This window comes from Peromyscus eremicus, chromosome 11 (genome assembly GCF_949786415.1).
Source record: "Peromyscus eremicus chromosome 11, PerEre_H2_v1, whole genome shotgun sequence".
Classification (NCBI taxonomy): Eukaryota; Metazoa; Chordata; class Mammalia; order Rodentia; family Cricetidae; genus Peromyscus; species Peromyscus eremicus.
In genome coordinates, this window is record NC_081427.1 from 17,427,809 (window position 1) to 17,444,855 (window position 17,047).

Here is a 17,047-nt window from a genome sequence, read left to right on the forward strand (position 1 = left end):
GGCAAAGTTGGAACAGGCCTATAAATCTATAAGAAGATACAGCACACAGGGATTCCTTGAGAAGATAGGAAAGATTCACACAAGTTTGCTTCATTGTCAGGCTTTATAGTCTACCTGGTCTGTTTCTGAGGAACTTTTTGAACTTTACATTAAAAAAGAACTTCCTGAATCGTTTTCCTTTCCAACTTTTCATTTTTTGTCTTTATCTACAAATATGTGTGATTTTCCCCTTAGTTAAATTTCAGCAACTTTTTTTAGGGGGAGAGGAGTTGGGACAGGGTTTCTCTGTGTAGCTTTGGAGCCTTTTCTAGAACTCACTCTGTAGCCCAGCCTGGTCTCAAACTCAGAGAGATCCTCCTGCCTCTGCCTCCAGAATGCTGAGATTAAAAACATGCACCACCACTGCCTGGCTCAGCATCTTTTTAAAAACAATATTCGTGTATATCTCCCTCTATTTTCTCTCCTATTTTTTGAATAAATAACTTGTAAATATTATTTCCACAGCACACAATCATTTAAGCATTAGGAATTTTGGTTTTTAATTTCCAATACTGTCCAACTGAGAGAGAGTAACCCTTTCTAGATCTTCTTCAGTTCATACACCCTTCTTAAAATATGTCTTAAAGTGGACTAGTGAAAAGACTTACAGGATTAAACTGCCTGCTGTCAAGGCTGATGATGTTAGTTTAATCCCTGAGCATTACGGTTCATAAGAAGAGAACCAACTTATTCCCACAAACTTTTCACTGACTTCCAGACACAGTGTGGTATGTGCAGGCACACACACTTGTACGCACACACACATACACACACACACCCTCCACACCAAATGAAATATACTAACTAAAAATATTTTTCTAAAAATTTATTCTTTGAGAATTCACATATTTAGAATTGATCAAAGCATCTTATATGTGTGCTTGAAATTTTCAAAGCAAATAAACTAAAATATAATGAATTTACTAGAAGACATAAATTTAAGTTCTTCATTTGAACAAGGGTGATGCCAATGGAAACACCAAAGTAGATAGGAGGAAGCCCAAGGGTTTTCAACTTTACATAAAGAATGAGGAAAGTCAGGAGAAAGGTGGTTTTGCCCAAGGGAAGAGCACACCTAATGGTTGTCCAGTGTCAAATGATCAGCCTGATAACACACATACAAGAACACTATATGGACATGAGTCAATTATATTTAAGAATACATATGCATTTTTTATTTTTATTTTTTATCTGCCTTTCTTTTTTTATTAATTTAATTTTACATATCAGCCACGGATTCCCCTGTCCTCTCTCCTCCCGCCTCCCCTCCCCCCAATCCACCCCCCATTCCCACCTTCTCCAAGGCAAGGATTCCCCTGGGGATTCAGCTCAGCCTGGGAGATTCAGTTGAGGCAGGTCCAGTCCCCTCCTCCCTTCACCTAGGCTGAGCAAAGTGTCCCAGCATAGACCCTAGGTTCCAAAAAGCCAGGTCATGCACCAAGGACAGGTCCCAGTCCCACTGCCTGGGGGCCTTCTAAATAGTTCAAGCTAATCAAATGTCTCACTTATCCAGAGGGCCTGGTCCAGTTTCATGAGGACTCCTCAGCTATTGGTTCATAGTTCATGTGTTTCCACTAGTTTGGCTATTTGTCCCTTTGCTTTTTCCAATCATGGTCTCAATATCTCTTGCTCATATAATCCCTCCTCTCTCTCGCCAATTGGACTCCTGGAGCTCCACCTGGGGCCTGGCCATGGATCTCTGCATCTGCTTCCATCAGCCATTGGATGAGAGTTCTACCACAACAGTTAGGGTGTTTGGCCTTCTGATCACCAGAGTAGGTCATTTGGGGCTTTCTCTCGATGTATGCCAGTAGTCTATTGTGGAGGTATCTTTATGGATTTCTGAGGACCTTTCTAGCACTTTGCTTCTTCCTATTCCCATGGGGTCTTCATTTATCATGGTCTCTTTTTCCTTGTTCTCCCTCTCTGTTCTTGATTCGGCTGGGATCTCCCACTCCTCTAAGCTCTCTTTCCCCCGACCCTTGCCCTTCATTATACCCTCTCACGTCCTGAGGTTTGCAGTCAAATGGATGAAACTAGAAAATATCATCTTGAGTGAGGTAACCCAAACTCAGAAGGACAAACATGGTATGTACTCACTCATAGGTGGATACTAGATGTAAAGCAAAGGATGACTAGACTGCTACTCACAACTCCAGGGAGGCTACCTAGTAAAGAGGACCCTAAAAAAGACACAGGGATTGCCCAAGGACAGAGAAATGGATGAGATCTACATATGCATTTATATGTTTGCATATTCATCAAAAACAAATTAGTAGAAAAGGAAACAATAAATTTGGAAAAGAATGAGGAGAAGTATATGGGAGGATTTGCAGGGAAAGGGAAGGTAGAAATACTGTAATTATATTATAATCCCAAAGACAAAGTAAAAACATTCGACTTTAATTTGAATGTATTCCTTCTAGCATGTTTAGAATTTTTACTTTATACTAAGTTACAATTAAGAATTTATTTAATATGTGCTATTCTGAAGTTCCTCTTTAATTGTGACATGTGGTGGTCAGAGTGGCTGTCTCCTTAATGAAACTCAACATTTAGTCTGAACAGAAAACTTCATTTCATTCAAATAGCATCAAAACCTGGAGCCCTGGCTCAATTGTGGATGGTGACTTACTTAATATAGGCCCCCCTGGGACTGATTTCTCTCACTGCAAAATGAAAAAGAAGAGAGAAGGAATGAATAAAGGAAGGAAACATAAAATTGGATGTGTGTATATATTCAAACTCTTATTATGCTACTTGTGTTAGAGCTGGTTTTGAAATCTGAAATTCATTTATAGACTTGTTCAAAAGAAAACAAAACAAATCCAACCCACCAAACAAACAAACAAAAACCCATAAAAAATGTGTCTGCTTATAAAGAACAATTCTAATATAAACAATGTTTTTGGTACAAAAAGATCCCAAGTGATGAACTTCCCTCACAACAAGTGTATGTTGTATGTTTCTCAAAACCAACCCTCTACAATACTTACACAGATAACAAAAGAAATTACAGATGCTTCTGAGTCATGGCTGAACAATAAAACTGAACACATCTAGTATCCTGCTATGAGTGAGTACATACCATGTTTGTCTTTCTGAGTCTGGGTTACCTCACTCAGGATGATTTTTTCTAGATCCATCCATTTGTCTGCAAACCTCATGATGTCATTGTTTTTCTCTGCTGAGTAGTATTCCATTGTGTATATGTACCACATTTTGTTTATCCATTCTTCAGTTGAAGGGCATATAGGTTGTTTCCATGTTCTGGCTATTACAAACAATGCTGATATGAACATAGCTGAACAAGTGCTCTTGTGGTGTGGTTGAGCACTCCGTGAGTATATGCCCAAGAGTGGTATAGCTGGATCTTGGGGGAGCAGGATACTAGATGTGGAACAAGGATGACTGGACTGCTACTCACATCACCAGGGAGGCTACCTGGAAAACAGGACCCCAAGAAAGACACGGGGATCGCCCAATGACAGAGAAATGGAATGAGATCTACATGAACAGCCTGGACATGAGTGGGGGTAGTGAAGGGCGAGGGTCAAGGGAAAGAGAGCTTGGGGGAGCAGGAGATCCCAGCCTGATTAACAACAGAGAGGGAGAACAAGGAATAGGAGACCATGGTAAATGAAGACCACATGAGAATAGGAAGAAGCAAAGTGCTAGAGAGGCCCACAGAAATCTACAAAGATACCCCCACAACAGACTGCTGGCAATGGTCGAGAGACAGCCCAAACTGACCTACTCTGGTGATGGGATGGCCAAACACCCTAATTGTCATGCTAGAAACCTCATCCAACTACTGAGGGATCTGGATGCAGAGATCCATGACTAGGCCCCGGGTGGATCTCTGGGAGTCCAATTAGCGAGAAGGTGAGGGGGGCGGGAGGGGGGAGAACAAGGGAATTCGTGGCTGATATGTAGAACTGAATTGTATTGCAAAATAAAAACTAAAAAAAAAAAAAAAAACTGAACACAATCTAGAAATCTGACATGAACCAATAAATGAAAATGTGTTTTTAGACTGATGAGTAAAAGTTTAGATTTGAAATTTTTAAAAAAGACTCCAAGCTAACAATGTCGGACCTTTTAAATACAGGTGCAAATACTTATATTTACACAAATCTCAGTAAATATTTATTTATTTACTCAGCAAAAGAAAAATCTCCCACAGTCATGCAAGATGGTTTTTGTTTTGTCCAATGATAGCTCACTGATTCTTTACTGCTATATTGGAAAAGATGATATTTGATTCCAAGATTTCATTAAAGTTGAATTACTTGAGTGAGGGGTGATAAGGTTGTGCCAAAGTAAAGATTTACCTGTCTTGGGATCAATGGAGAAATAAGGTTGACCCTGAAGAATGCTGTAGACAACTCTGGCACTGTTTCCGTAGGTGGGGTCATCTGCATCAGTGGCCTTGACCTGGAGCACGTAGGCACCTGCAAAATAACACAGTGTCACTTTCCTTTACAGGGGTGAAAATCATATTTGACTGTTCTACTTTGCACCCAACAATTACTTAAGCAGCATAACTGGGCAGTTTCAAGCCCAAGAAACAATGATTACCCTCAACTCACCAAGGATGTTATCATTATAAAGACTGAACAAAGATGGCAAATAAGGAGAACCCTTGCAAGCCACTGGCAATGATGTTAACATTATTTCATGGTAATGACACAAGATTTATTTTTTTAAATGTAAATATAAAGGAACATTGTGATCTAGTAAGTCTACGGTGAGTGGGTACACATATAAAAGAAAATGTTGAAGAGACATCCACACTGTGGAGGCAAGAAAGCCCTACTGCCATGAGCCAAGAATTGGAAAGAAGCTAAGTAACTATTCACTAATAAGTGGAAAAAATGATATAGTACATAAACACAGTGTGATGCCAAGAAGCTATGTAAAATACTGGAATCCTTGTGTTTGAAGGAACACAAAGTCTCAGAGTTCCTTGTGTTAAATGGAATAAGACATCTGAAGAAAGCAAATACCAAATGACCTAACATACATGTATGATCTAAACTAATAGACCTCATAGAAGTTGAAGATTTAAGGGAGTTTACAAGAGGTTTGGGGATGTAGAGAGAGGAGGTGAAGTTTCATTAATGCTTACTGACTTCCAATTACATGGAGAAAATAAGTTCTGGTGCACTAATGCAGAGCAAGGTAATCATAATAAAACAGTGCGCTTCAGATTTCAAAGGGATAGACAAAAGTTTTATTAAATTTTTAAGGTATAGAGATGACAAACATTTGAGATGACTAAAATAATTATATTTAACTTGATTTTATCATCAAACGGAATATGTATGAGAGCTCTCTTTGAATTCCACTAATATTTGCAACTTTATGCATGAAATTATGTTTCCTGTTTAATAAGTGTATGTACATAAAGTATAAAAATGTGAATGAACTTTAAAATGTAAGCAACAATAGTGTTGTTATTGTAATTGATACCTATATCACATACATTTTAAAACTACGTTTGTTTCCAGTACATAGATCATTGAACTGAAAAGCATCACAATATCTTCATTGATTTACATACCAAAGAAAACATCAGGTACCATTTTCATGAGCTCAGCTGCTCACTGTGGAAGCTTGAATTTCATGATTAAAATATCAATAGAGAAGCTAAAAGGTTTAGAGGCTGTTAAGTGATATGTAACTTCAATTACAAATCAACAATGGTCTCTGACCAATTAGGAAGACTTTAATTAGAAAATAATATTAAAGAAACCAAGAAAGCAAAAATGATCTGAAATAGTTGCACTGTCCAATAGCAGGAGAGGACCTCTTGGTCTCCAGGCCTAATTCCTCATAGGTTTGGGGCATAGCAAATCATTATAGCCAAACCAAAATATTTATACCTTTCTTGGTTTTTGAGAATTGTGCATAGATTTAGGTACAAAAAAAAGCAGGACGGTTTTTACTGTTATACCTTCATATATATATATATATATATATATATATATATATATATATATATATATAATTTTATAAGAACTTTAAAACTATCTCTTCCAAATACTTTGCCCAATACCACTATTCTTAGTTTAGAATAAAGAAAAAAAGACAAGATATTACAAATTATAACAAAAGTCTTCACTAAGTCATGTTATGATCTGTAGACATTTCCAATGATATGTAAAATATACATATTTAATATAAACAAACACACATATATTCATACAGAGAAATGTACATGTAACTTAATATTTCTTGTAAATAGTGAATACCACATACATCCAAGTTGTTATATTGAACGAGTCATCTTTGCTAACTGGGGGATACAGCACAAACACTAAACAGACCGTGAACTGTCAGGGCAGAGGGACCAACCATCCTTCTATCTGTACTTTCAAAAAAAAAACTACACTATTTAGATAAAGAAATAATGTTTTAGAATTTCAATAGTATGTACTTATCACTGAGATGATTTTGGGATTTCAAGCTATATGAAGAAGGGAAAAGTATGTTACAGTAACCTTTTATAGGGGAATTATAGACAATGCCAAGAAACTGCAAGTAATGCCTAGTCCTATCCATCATTATCAATATTTTTTTTTTACTATCAGTATTACTCAGTGTCTAATTTGGAACTTGTGTAAATCCTTTTTCAGGTTTTACTGATATAAAGAAACACCTTTTCATTGAATGCTGTCTTTTTATGGAACCATCCTGTAACTGCCTTGACAGGTTAGCATCCTGATTTTTCTCAAAACATCAACTCTTAAACTCTTCTTATCTACTTTTCCCTCCAACTTCTTTTACACAGACACATGGTCTCTCATTCAATAAACAAAAATTATGTCACTTTCTATTAAACATAAGTTAAAGTTAAAAGCAAGACAAAACAAAACAGCCCTTTATTCCATTTGTATACCTAATGGATGATATCTCAACTACGCTATCTCCACTGTGCCTTAGGGATAGATACCAACCAAGCTACCAGAGCCTACATCATACTTGCTCACACTCCCTTACTATTTGTGAGGAGTCTTTCATGCTGTGTGTCCTTGCTGTCATCATTAACATGCTAGCTGGGGAAAACTATATTTCCCATCAGCTTCCCAGCATCGTGTTATATCAATGAGCCCTTCTTTGTCTGTTTCAAGCCAAGATCACCCATTCACTACTTTATAACCCATCAGTCTTGGTATATTCATATTTCTTTAATCCATGAGCATCTTCTGGTATTCTCTCTATCTTCAGTCACTGCTGCAGGGGAATCTTCTAAGTATTAAGAATGCAGTTCTAGAACTTTGCTTCAGACAGTTCAGTTTACTGCTCTTGTGTTAGCTCTCAATTCATAACCTCAGAAACTACAATTGATATACAGACAAAGCTGAGTAGATCCCTTCCACATAGTCTTCCTGAAAGAATCAACCAGCTGGTAGAGACTCTATACCATGTCATTATATACCATATTCCCAGGTATGAATGCTAGCTTCAGTAATAACATTAATGTGATATGGTACACATTTGTCTCTGCTTTTATTTTTTTGTCTAAGGTCAGAAAATTAACTTATTTTGTAATAATACTACATGAGCAAATACAACAAATTTCAATAGACTTTATCATATAATAACAACAGGTACTATTTAAGTGTTGGTTAAAAACAACAAAACTATACCAACGCATCACTCATGGAATATCAAGCACAAAAATTTCAACACTAGTACGAGTCATGTTCTTATCATCCACTTGTTAATATTAAAAAACTAATTTGGATATTATTCTCCTATGGATGATTAAAAGGGTGATTTGTGGATGTGTTTTTCATACATATTAAAATACAAAAATTCACATAATGAACCTTGTTGGGTTTTTTTTTTTTTGCATTTCTTTCTCATTTTTCCTTTTTTTTTTTTTTTTTGTTTTTTGTTTTTTCGAGAAAGGGTTTCTTTGTGTAGTTTTGGTGTGTGTCCTCGATCTCGCTCTGTAGACCAGGCTGGCCTCAAACTCACAGAGATGCGCCTGGCTCTGCCTTCTGAGTGCTGGTATTAAAGGCCTGTGCCACCACTGCCTGGCGCATTTATTTTTCTTAGTTCAATTAAAATATAATTTTATCATTTCACTATCCCTCTCTTCTCTCTTCCTCTTACCCTTCCCGGGTCAGATCCTTTCTCTCTCCCAAATTATTTTACCATTCATTGTTACATAGACATGTAAATTGATTAACATACAAGTACTATTTGATGAATCTGTCTGTTTCCAGGGCTGACTATTCCTTGGATCACTACACAGGGGGCTCATCCCTGGGGAAGAAATTTATCCCACCTCTAAAGCTGTTCATTATCTATAGCTCTTCATCTAGACATGGGTCTCCATGAGATTTTCCCAATCCACACTGAAATGTCAACTGGTTTTTGAACTGTTCATGTCTTGTTTAGAGAGCCATGTTGTTGACATGTCATGGGTGTAGTTTCCTGTAGCCACCAGAGAGTACAATCTCTTAGCATTCTTCCTGACCCTCTGGCTCTTGCAATCTTTCTGTCCCCTATACCAGAATGTTCCTTGAGCCTTATTTCTAGAAGAAACCAAGTTCCTTTCTTAAAAAAAATAATTATTTACATCTCAACTGCAGATTCCCTTCCCTCCTCTCCTCCAAGTCCCTCCATCAATTTCTCCTCCACCCTCCCATCTACTCCTCCTTCACTTCTTTTCAGAAAAGGGCAGGCCTCCCATGGATATCAAGAAAACATGGCATATCAAGTTGCAGTAAGATTAGGCACCTCCTCTTGAATTAAGGCTGGCCAAGGCAACCCAGTATGAGGAATAGGATCTCAAAAGCTAGCAAAAGAGTCAGAGACAGCCCCCTGCTCCCACTGTTAGAAGCCCCACAAGATGACCAAGCTATACAACTGTAACATATATACAGAGTGCCTAGGTCAGTCCCATGCAGGCTCCCTGGTTGTCAATGCAATGTCTGTGAAACCAATGAGGCCAGGTTGGTTGATTCTGTGAGTTTTCTTGTGGTGTCCTTGAATCCTCTGGATCCTACAATGCTCCTCCCCCACTTCTGCAGGATTCTCTGAGGTCCAACTAATATTTTTGGCTATGGGTCTCTGCATATATTCCCATCAGAAAATATGTTTTTAAAGATGCTGTAGAATTTGTTCATTGATTAAATGCATCTGAAATAATCAAAGCTATTAAAATAGACTTGAAAAGACATCTCCCATTACAACCCTTTGACTACAATTCTATGATCAGTTTCTCTTTTCTTGCTGCTTATCCTGACAAAACTCCTCCTGGCCCCAGAGTAACCTCAGTACCATTAATGGTGTGACATTGAGTCATAATTCTTTATTTGGTGCAAGGACGCAGAAGCACTTTGAAGTCATAAAATCTCTTGCTACATATGAACTAAACATTTTAGACTATACATATTTACACCTCTTGATCAAGTATTACATTGATGGATAAGTGAATCCATTTTTTATGAGCACTTCATCTCATATCTGTATGCCAAGAATTCTATTCCATGAATACCAATGCAAATGGAAATGTTTCCTGCACAAGCTCACTGAACTCCAATTTATGGTTATGGCACAGTGCTTCCTCTTTCATATCTAATACCATTTGAAAGTGTTTTCACAGATCTGTTAAGAAATTCAACAGAAATTATGATAAAATGTGTGAGATTGTAATGCATTTACTCAGTGCTCTCAGAATCCAATAGCCCTTGCATTTATTTCCACTGTGGCATCATATTCCTACTAGAACCCTGCAATTACTTTTAATTCAAACAGATCTAGAGAAATGGGATAATTTAGAGCTCATTTAGTACCAACAAACATTTATAACATGATTGTTTTTATTTGATTAGATTGCTTAATCATGACAAATGTTAGATGGGGTATCCATCTATCAGGCATCTATCCATTGCCCTGTTCAGTTATATGCATTTAAATTATTATGTTTAAAATGTATAATAAATAGTGCATATATATGTGTGTGTGTGTGTGTGTGTGTGTGTGTGTGTGTGTGTGTGTGTGTAGATCAAAAGTCAAAAAGTTTGAATCCTGGAGTCTATTAATTAAATAGATATATCATCTTTCAAACATTACTAAAATAATAATGAAATTTTTATAGACCAATTTATATCCCCAAACATTGTTAAAATAATAGTGTAGTTTCCACAGATAAATTTATATCCCCAAAGTGAACCTTACCTAATACTATAACTGTTCATATAGTAATTCATATATTAGTATTTACATTACCCTTTCCCAAATTGAATCTGGCAAAGTCAATAAGATCAAGTATAAAGTAACAGAACTTCTCGCCTCCTTTTCCTGGCTAACATTGATTGTTTAAGTGTTACGTATGTATCACATTTCAAGTTGGTCAAACATGAAGAGGCTTGCTGGAACCTGCTACCAAAGGCTTCCTTGCTATGAATACTGGTGTGCAAATGACTGAAGTATATGAAGTTCTTTCAACTCTTTGAAGGACACATGGCTAGAGAAAGCCACATAAGAAGCCACACACAGAAAACAAATGTTCTTCATTAAATCTGACTCTATCTGAGCTTCCAGACACTGTGATGATTTGAGGTCATAAATTCTGTGTCATGTGCTATGACTCTAAGTTAGATTGAGGATTCTTGTTTCTCACAATTGACAAAATTTTGGTAAGTCATTGAAACCTTAACCTTGGTCACATCAAGTCTATGATGCAGGTATAAATAGTCAAGATCTCCAAGAAGTCATTTATAAATTAATTCATGTGAAAATCACTGAGCAAAATAACTGATGAAAAGTGAAATTTCACGAATATTATTCTCACATTTCTTCAGCTTAATAGTGTAAGGGCAAAGTCAACAGAATGTATTGAATAGAATGATAACTCAATTTTTGACATTAACTTCAATATTGTTTAAGATAATCTTTTTGACATGGGAACACGAACAGCTACAGTGTGAACAGCAAGATTATTTACAGCCCGACATCCTTATATTTCCATTTAAAATGTGTTCAATTTCTACAAACATCTTTTAGGAAATCTTTTATCACCCACAGAGCTTTGCCACTTAATTTAAGGAAGGTAATTGTCTAAGTGCCTCACTGGAAAATAATCAAGTGAGTTTTGTAAGGATAATAATAATAATAATAATAATAATAATAATAATAATAATAATAAAGGAAATTCTGTGGGATTATACATCTTCTTCTTGTGGTTTGCTTCTTGGATTAAGGCTGAACTCCAATTCTCTTTCCACTGTCTACCCCACCCCTGAAAGAATTGGAGTTTCACAACACTCTGCTATATTTTCACAGTGACTCCATCAGAGCTTTCCTTAATTGGAATATTAGTCTTCTTTGAGCCAAGTATTACCCTTGGACAATTTTAAGTCAACACACATCTTCCTCTAGTTTCCTCAGTACTGATTCTGCTAAACTTGATTCTTCTCCCAAGAAAGAATGGTGTTCCTTATGTTTTCCTGTTTGCTTGATAGCATTTATTTTCTTGATACAAATCTCTTTAAATTATGTCTATTAATGACTTCCTCAACAGCATTTACTCTTGATTCTCACTTGCTTCTCCGATAACCAATTACTCTTCCTTAAAGTGTTCTTTTCTCCTCCCTGCATTAAAAAGTTCATGAGTCCCAAATGCAAAGAAGCTAAGTAAAAAGGAGGATTCAAGGCGGATGCCTGCATATCCCTGGGAAGGGGAAATACATTTCTCCATGGGAGATGGAGAACAGGAGGGATCAGATGGAGAGGATGGAGCAGAAAGAGTACTGGAAGAGAAGGCAAGAAATGGAGCCCATTGTAGGGTGAGGTAGAAATCTAGTGTAATGTAAATTCCCAGGAATCTACATGGTCTCTTAGCAATAGGGGCTAGTATCATGAACTGGCTGTCTCCTATAACCAGGCAAGACTTACAGTGGAGGCATTGGGATACCAGCCCAGGCACAAAACTTTTAACTTAGAATTTGCCCTGCGTAAAGGTGGCACAGAAATTGTGGGAATGGTCAACCAATGACTGGTTCAGGCTGAGACCTATGCCAGAAGAAGGAGCTCTACCCTGATACTGAGTGGAGTGCCATGACCCAGAGGATGAATAGCCAAGAGACTTAGAACTAGAAAAGAACAAAACATGATTGGCAAAAAAGAAGTGAGTATAATGATGCCTAATAATATTGTGCTATATGCAGAGCTTGATGCCTAGTCCAGTTGTCATCAGAGAGGCTTCATTCAGCAACTGAAAGAAACAGATGCAGAGACTCAGAGGCAAACATTAGCTGGAGCTCTGTAAATCCTGTGGAAGACGGGGAGGAAAGATTGTAGGGGCCAGATGGGTGAAGGACACCACAAGAAAACCCACAGAATCAACTATCCTGAACCGTGGGGCCCAAAGATACTGAATTGACAATATAGGAGGCTGCCTAGGACTGATCCAGGCCCTCTGCATATACGTTACAGTTGTGTAGCTTGGTCTTTTTGTGGGACTCCTAACAGGGGGAACAGGGGCTGTCTCGGACTCTTTTGCCAGCTTTTGGAAACTGGGTCTCCTTGTCCAGCTTTAATATGAGGGAAGGTACCTGAACTTACTGCACCTTGATATGCCATCCTTTGTTGATAACCATGGGAGGCCTGCCCTTTTCTGAATAGAAATGCAGGAGTGGATGGGATGGCAGAGAGAAGTTGTGGGGAGGGTCAAGGAGGAGAAGAGAAAGGGGAAACTGCAGTCAGGATCAAAAAAATATTTTTAGTATTTTAAAAATCATTTTAAAACAGGAAAAAAAGAGTTCATGTACCCTAGATTCATCTCTCACTCTATATGCCTAAGTTTACAGTCTTCTTCATATGAGTCACTAGGTGCCATGGACAGATCTGGATCAATAAAGGAAAATGATGAAGTCATGCATTGCTGGTAGCTCTTCATTTACCAGTGGAGCCTTGTGAGTTGTCCCCCATCCATAATGGAATGCCAACTGGTATTGCCATTATTTAGGTCTTGTGTGACCAGGTAAAAAGGTTATAAAAGCCAGACTAAGAGGATATCTGTTAGGAGATAGTGTCTTCTCTATACAACTGGGAGTTGTATACATTTGTCTTACAGAGTATGAATCCAACTTTGTCTTCATCATGACTCTCTTGATTGATTGCTGTTGCTCTGCATTTCTTTACATTTCCAGATACAGCTCTGTCTACACTACCCAACTGTTTCCTACTGCCTCAGTAAAAGAATAGTTTCTTATATACAGAGTGAGTGCTATTTCAGAGTCTGCTCTTGAGGCTTGCTGCAATGGGAAGCAAAGCCTCCTTTTACATCTGCTTTATAGACAGGTCTCCATATCTCCTCTTTCAGAATTTCAGTACCACAAGTTAAGTGTACCTTAATCCCAGCTCTCATTTTCTACTGATTTCCCTCCAATCTGTTTGTGGCAGTATGAAATTGATAATGCTTTGTTTCCTTCATGATGAAACCAGAAATAACTGTAGAGCTTGGCACATGATGCTTGACTTCATATGTGTTTGTCATGTGAGTTAATGTAAGAACAAATGTGTCTGCCAAAAAAACACAAAAAGTATAACAAAATGTTTTTGAGCAACTGATATTTGGAGTGTTTGATGAAGGCCTAGGGAGATGGCTCCAGAAAGTTCTTACTATGCAATCATAAGGCTCTGTGTTCAGTCACCAACACACACATAAACACACACGTGTGTGTGCGCGCACACACACACACACACATACACACACACACACACACACACACACACACACATAACATAGTTCCAGTGTTGTGGCAATATTGCAGCTTATTCAGTGGGTAAAACAAATAATTGATGCAAGAAGGGAGATACAGGGGAGGGATGGTCAGGAAGAGATGGAGGAGGATAATTAGGGTCAGATATGATTAAACTACCTTGTATACATCCATTAAGTTTTCAACTTTTTAATTTTTTTCTTTTATGTGTATGGATGTTTTGTGTACATGTATATTTGCATACCATGTACATGTTTGATGCCTACAGAGGCCAGAAGAGGGTGTCCAATACCTTGGCTCTGGAGTTATGGTCATTTGTGGGCTGCTGTGTGGGCACTGGGAATTGAAATCTGATCCTCTAGAAGGGCAGCCAGTATACTTAAACCCTGAACCATCTCTCTAGCTCCTTCAGTTTTTTTAAAAAGAAAATAAACGGTGTAGTCTAGCTCCAGTTAATGGAGATCATTCCATGTTTGCTGAGAGGATCTGGCAGCATGTGTGAAAAGTGAGATGGTAGAATTCTGCCTGATCTTATTGCATCCACACGAAAGAAGTAGAGAGTGGATAAGAAATGGACTCAAAACTATACAGCCTCAAGGCCTCTCCCAAAGTCACCCACTTTCTCCAGTAAGACTTTGTTTCTTTAAAGTTACACAGAACCTTCTATAAAGTATTACCAGGTGAGAACCAAGTTTTCAAACACATGAGCTTATGAGAGATATTTCACATTCAAAACGCAACCTGGGCTATTGCACAAACCAAATGATCTTTAAAACCCAACCTTCCTGGATGATCTAATATTTCATCTAACAGTTGTATCATTATAAATAAGGTCATAATATATATTATTGCATAAACAAAAGAATTCATATCAGAAGTTCAGTCCATTTAAACAAATACCCAGTACTCGAAATAGAACAAAATATATCTGATTATATATTTATGGTAAAAATAATATAGCCTGGATATTGTTTTATGGATTTAATTAGGAAAATAAGAGAAAATTATGTCTAATTTCTACAACCATTTCATGTTGTATTACCCAGAAAGGCTTCAATAAAGAAAAAGGGAAAAATCCCCCTGTCCAGTATTTTCCAGCAAATAACATTAGGTCATAAAAAATATTTTTTTTGTTTCTATTTCTGAAGTAAAATCTGCTTAAAAGCTTTACTTATTTATTTTTTTAAAAAAGTATAAGTATTTAGAAGAGCTCCTTGAGAAGAGGGAAGATGTTGTTCCTAGCTCACTGCAGAGGTGTATTACAATTCAATTCATGAGGCCTTGGGTCTCTGAACACGTTTCCTGACAGGTCACTACTGGTTATAGCAGAACTGTAGTTGGAGAGAAGCCAGTATTGCCTTTGTGGAACCTTTGTACCACATATAAAATAATATGAAGCTAAATCCTGTTACCTGTTTGGGAAAAAATGTTTGATTGAAAGAAGCCTTCATTCCAATGTACACATTCATGTGTCTGACCCCAGCAAGAAAGCATCTCACACTTTCAATACATTTACTGCTTAGCAAATCCAGAAAGATGCATCCTCCAGATTCTCTGAATTCCAGACACCTTAAAATTTAGTTTTACTTTCCTCGTTTTCTCTGCTCTTTCTGCTTGATATTGAAGTATCCACATTTATAAAAACAACAGCAGTGCTACTGTTTTTCAATATAAATGATGGATAATGGCTTCCTTTACTAGGATCACTGTGTTAGCATCACAGGCCAAAGCTGTTTATTCTTAGCATGTAAGTTACCACACCCTGGCAATATCTGACATTTATTACCTACAGAAATAGGTAACACATCAGCTGTAGTCTAGGACACTTCCTCTTTCAACTATATTTGACTAACAGAAGATAAATGCAAAGGCTCTTTCTGTTATACAGGAAATGTTGGAAGCAAATTTAAATGATTGATACTTAAATGCATCAAGTATCCTACTATTATGCACCATTTTCTCTTTACAAAGTAAACACAGTTCTAGAAGTGTATGTGTGCATTACATATATTTATTTTCTTTCTTGAAACTCTCTCTCTCTCTCTCTCTCTCTCTCCTCTCTCTCTCTCTCTCTCTCTCTCTCTTTCTGTAGGTGTGCATGCTACATATATGGGTGCCTTAGAGGCAATAAGGTGATGAGGTGTCAGAGCCTTGCAAATTGAAGTTACAGCTTCAATCAGTGGGTGTTGGGAATGAAATGGGGCTTCCACTGGCAGAGCAGAGTGTGTTGTTTACTTCGGAGCCATATCTGCCTCCCCCAACACATATTTCCTTTTCAGTGCTCACATATTTGCTATCATTTAGTGGTCAAGATCGCTTTCATACACATTCGTGCATCCCTGACTCCCACATTTCCCTAATACAGTATCTATCAGAACTTTACTGGATGAGTTATTCAATGACTATTTTAAATTATACTCTATAATTTCTTTGATGTCATGAATGTGAAAAGGAAAACTGAAGGAAAAATGAAGAATAAAACCTGAGGTTTTACTGTCAGTTATTTTAGTCATGAAACAATTTTACTGGTATTTTCTCATGTCTCTTTCCTATTATAACTTCTACTGAGCTATAATCTCAATGGACAAGAATAGGATAATTACCATTTTCATATTTATCAGATTTGCATAATTTGGAAATATTTTACATTCATTAAGACATATGTTTAGAGGTAAGATAAGTAGGTATGCATTTTATGGAGCAATGATGTGTGTAAAATACAAAATGACTCTTTCAAATGAGAATAACAATGTAAAACCTAATTTTTTAAACCACACTAATGTGCAAAATGATAGATGAGAGAGGGCATGCACTGTCTGTTGGCCTTTTATGGTCTATGTTATCTCATTCAATATCTTTTCTAGATCAATTCATTTGTCTGTAAATTTCATTTTTTCTTTAGAGCTGAATAGTATTCCATTGTGTAAATAGACTACATTTGATTCATTTTTTTGAATAACATTTAGAATATTTCTATTTTCTAGCTATTGTAAACAGACAGCAATAACCATTACTGAGCAAGAATATCTGGGATAGGATGCCAAGATCTGTGGACATGTGCTAAGGTGTGGCATTGCTGGGTTATATGGTAAGTTTACTTTTAGTTTTTAGAATATTCTCCACACTAATTTCCAGAATGGCTGTGCCAAAGTTTAATTCCACCAACAGAAAATGAAGGTTCCTCTTTCTTTATAACCTTGTCAGCATTCACTGTCAGTTGTATTGTTGATATTAGCCATTCTTGCTAGAGTGAAGTGAAA

The 17,047-nt window shown here is 37.1% G+C and overlaps 1 protein-coding gene across 1 annotated transcript in view; it reads right to left on the reverse strand.

Annotated features, from left to right (window-relative positions):
* Positions 1-17,047, reverse strand: part of Cdh12 (cadherin 12) — a 263,403-nt gene that overhangs the window by 72,588 nt on the left and 173,768 nt on the right. Inside the window, exon 3 of the mRNA XM_059276185.1 lies at positions 4,374-4,493. Coding sequence (XP_059132168.1) covers positions 4,374-4,493 — 120 coding nt within the window. The remainder of the gene's footprint in view (positions 1-4,373; positions 4,494-17,047) is intronic.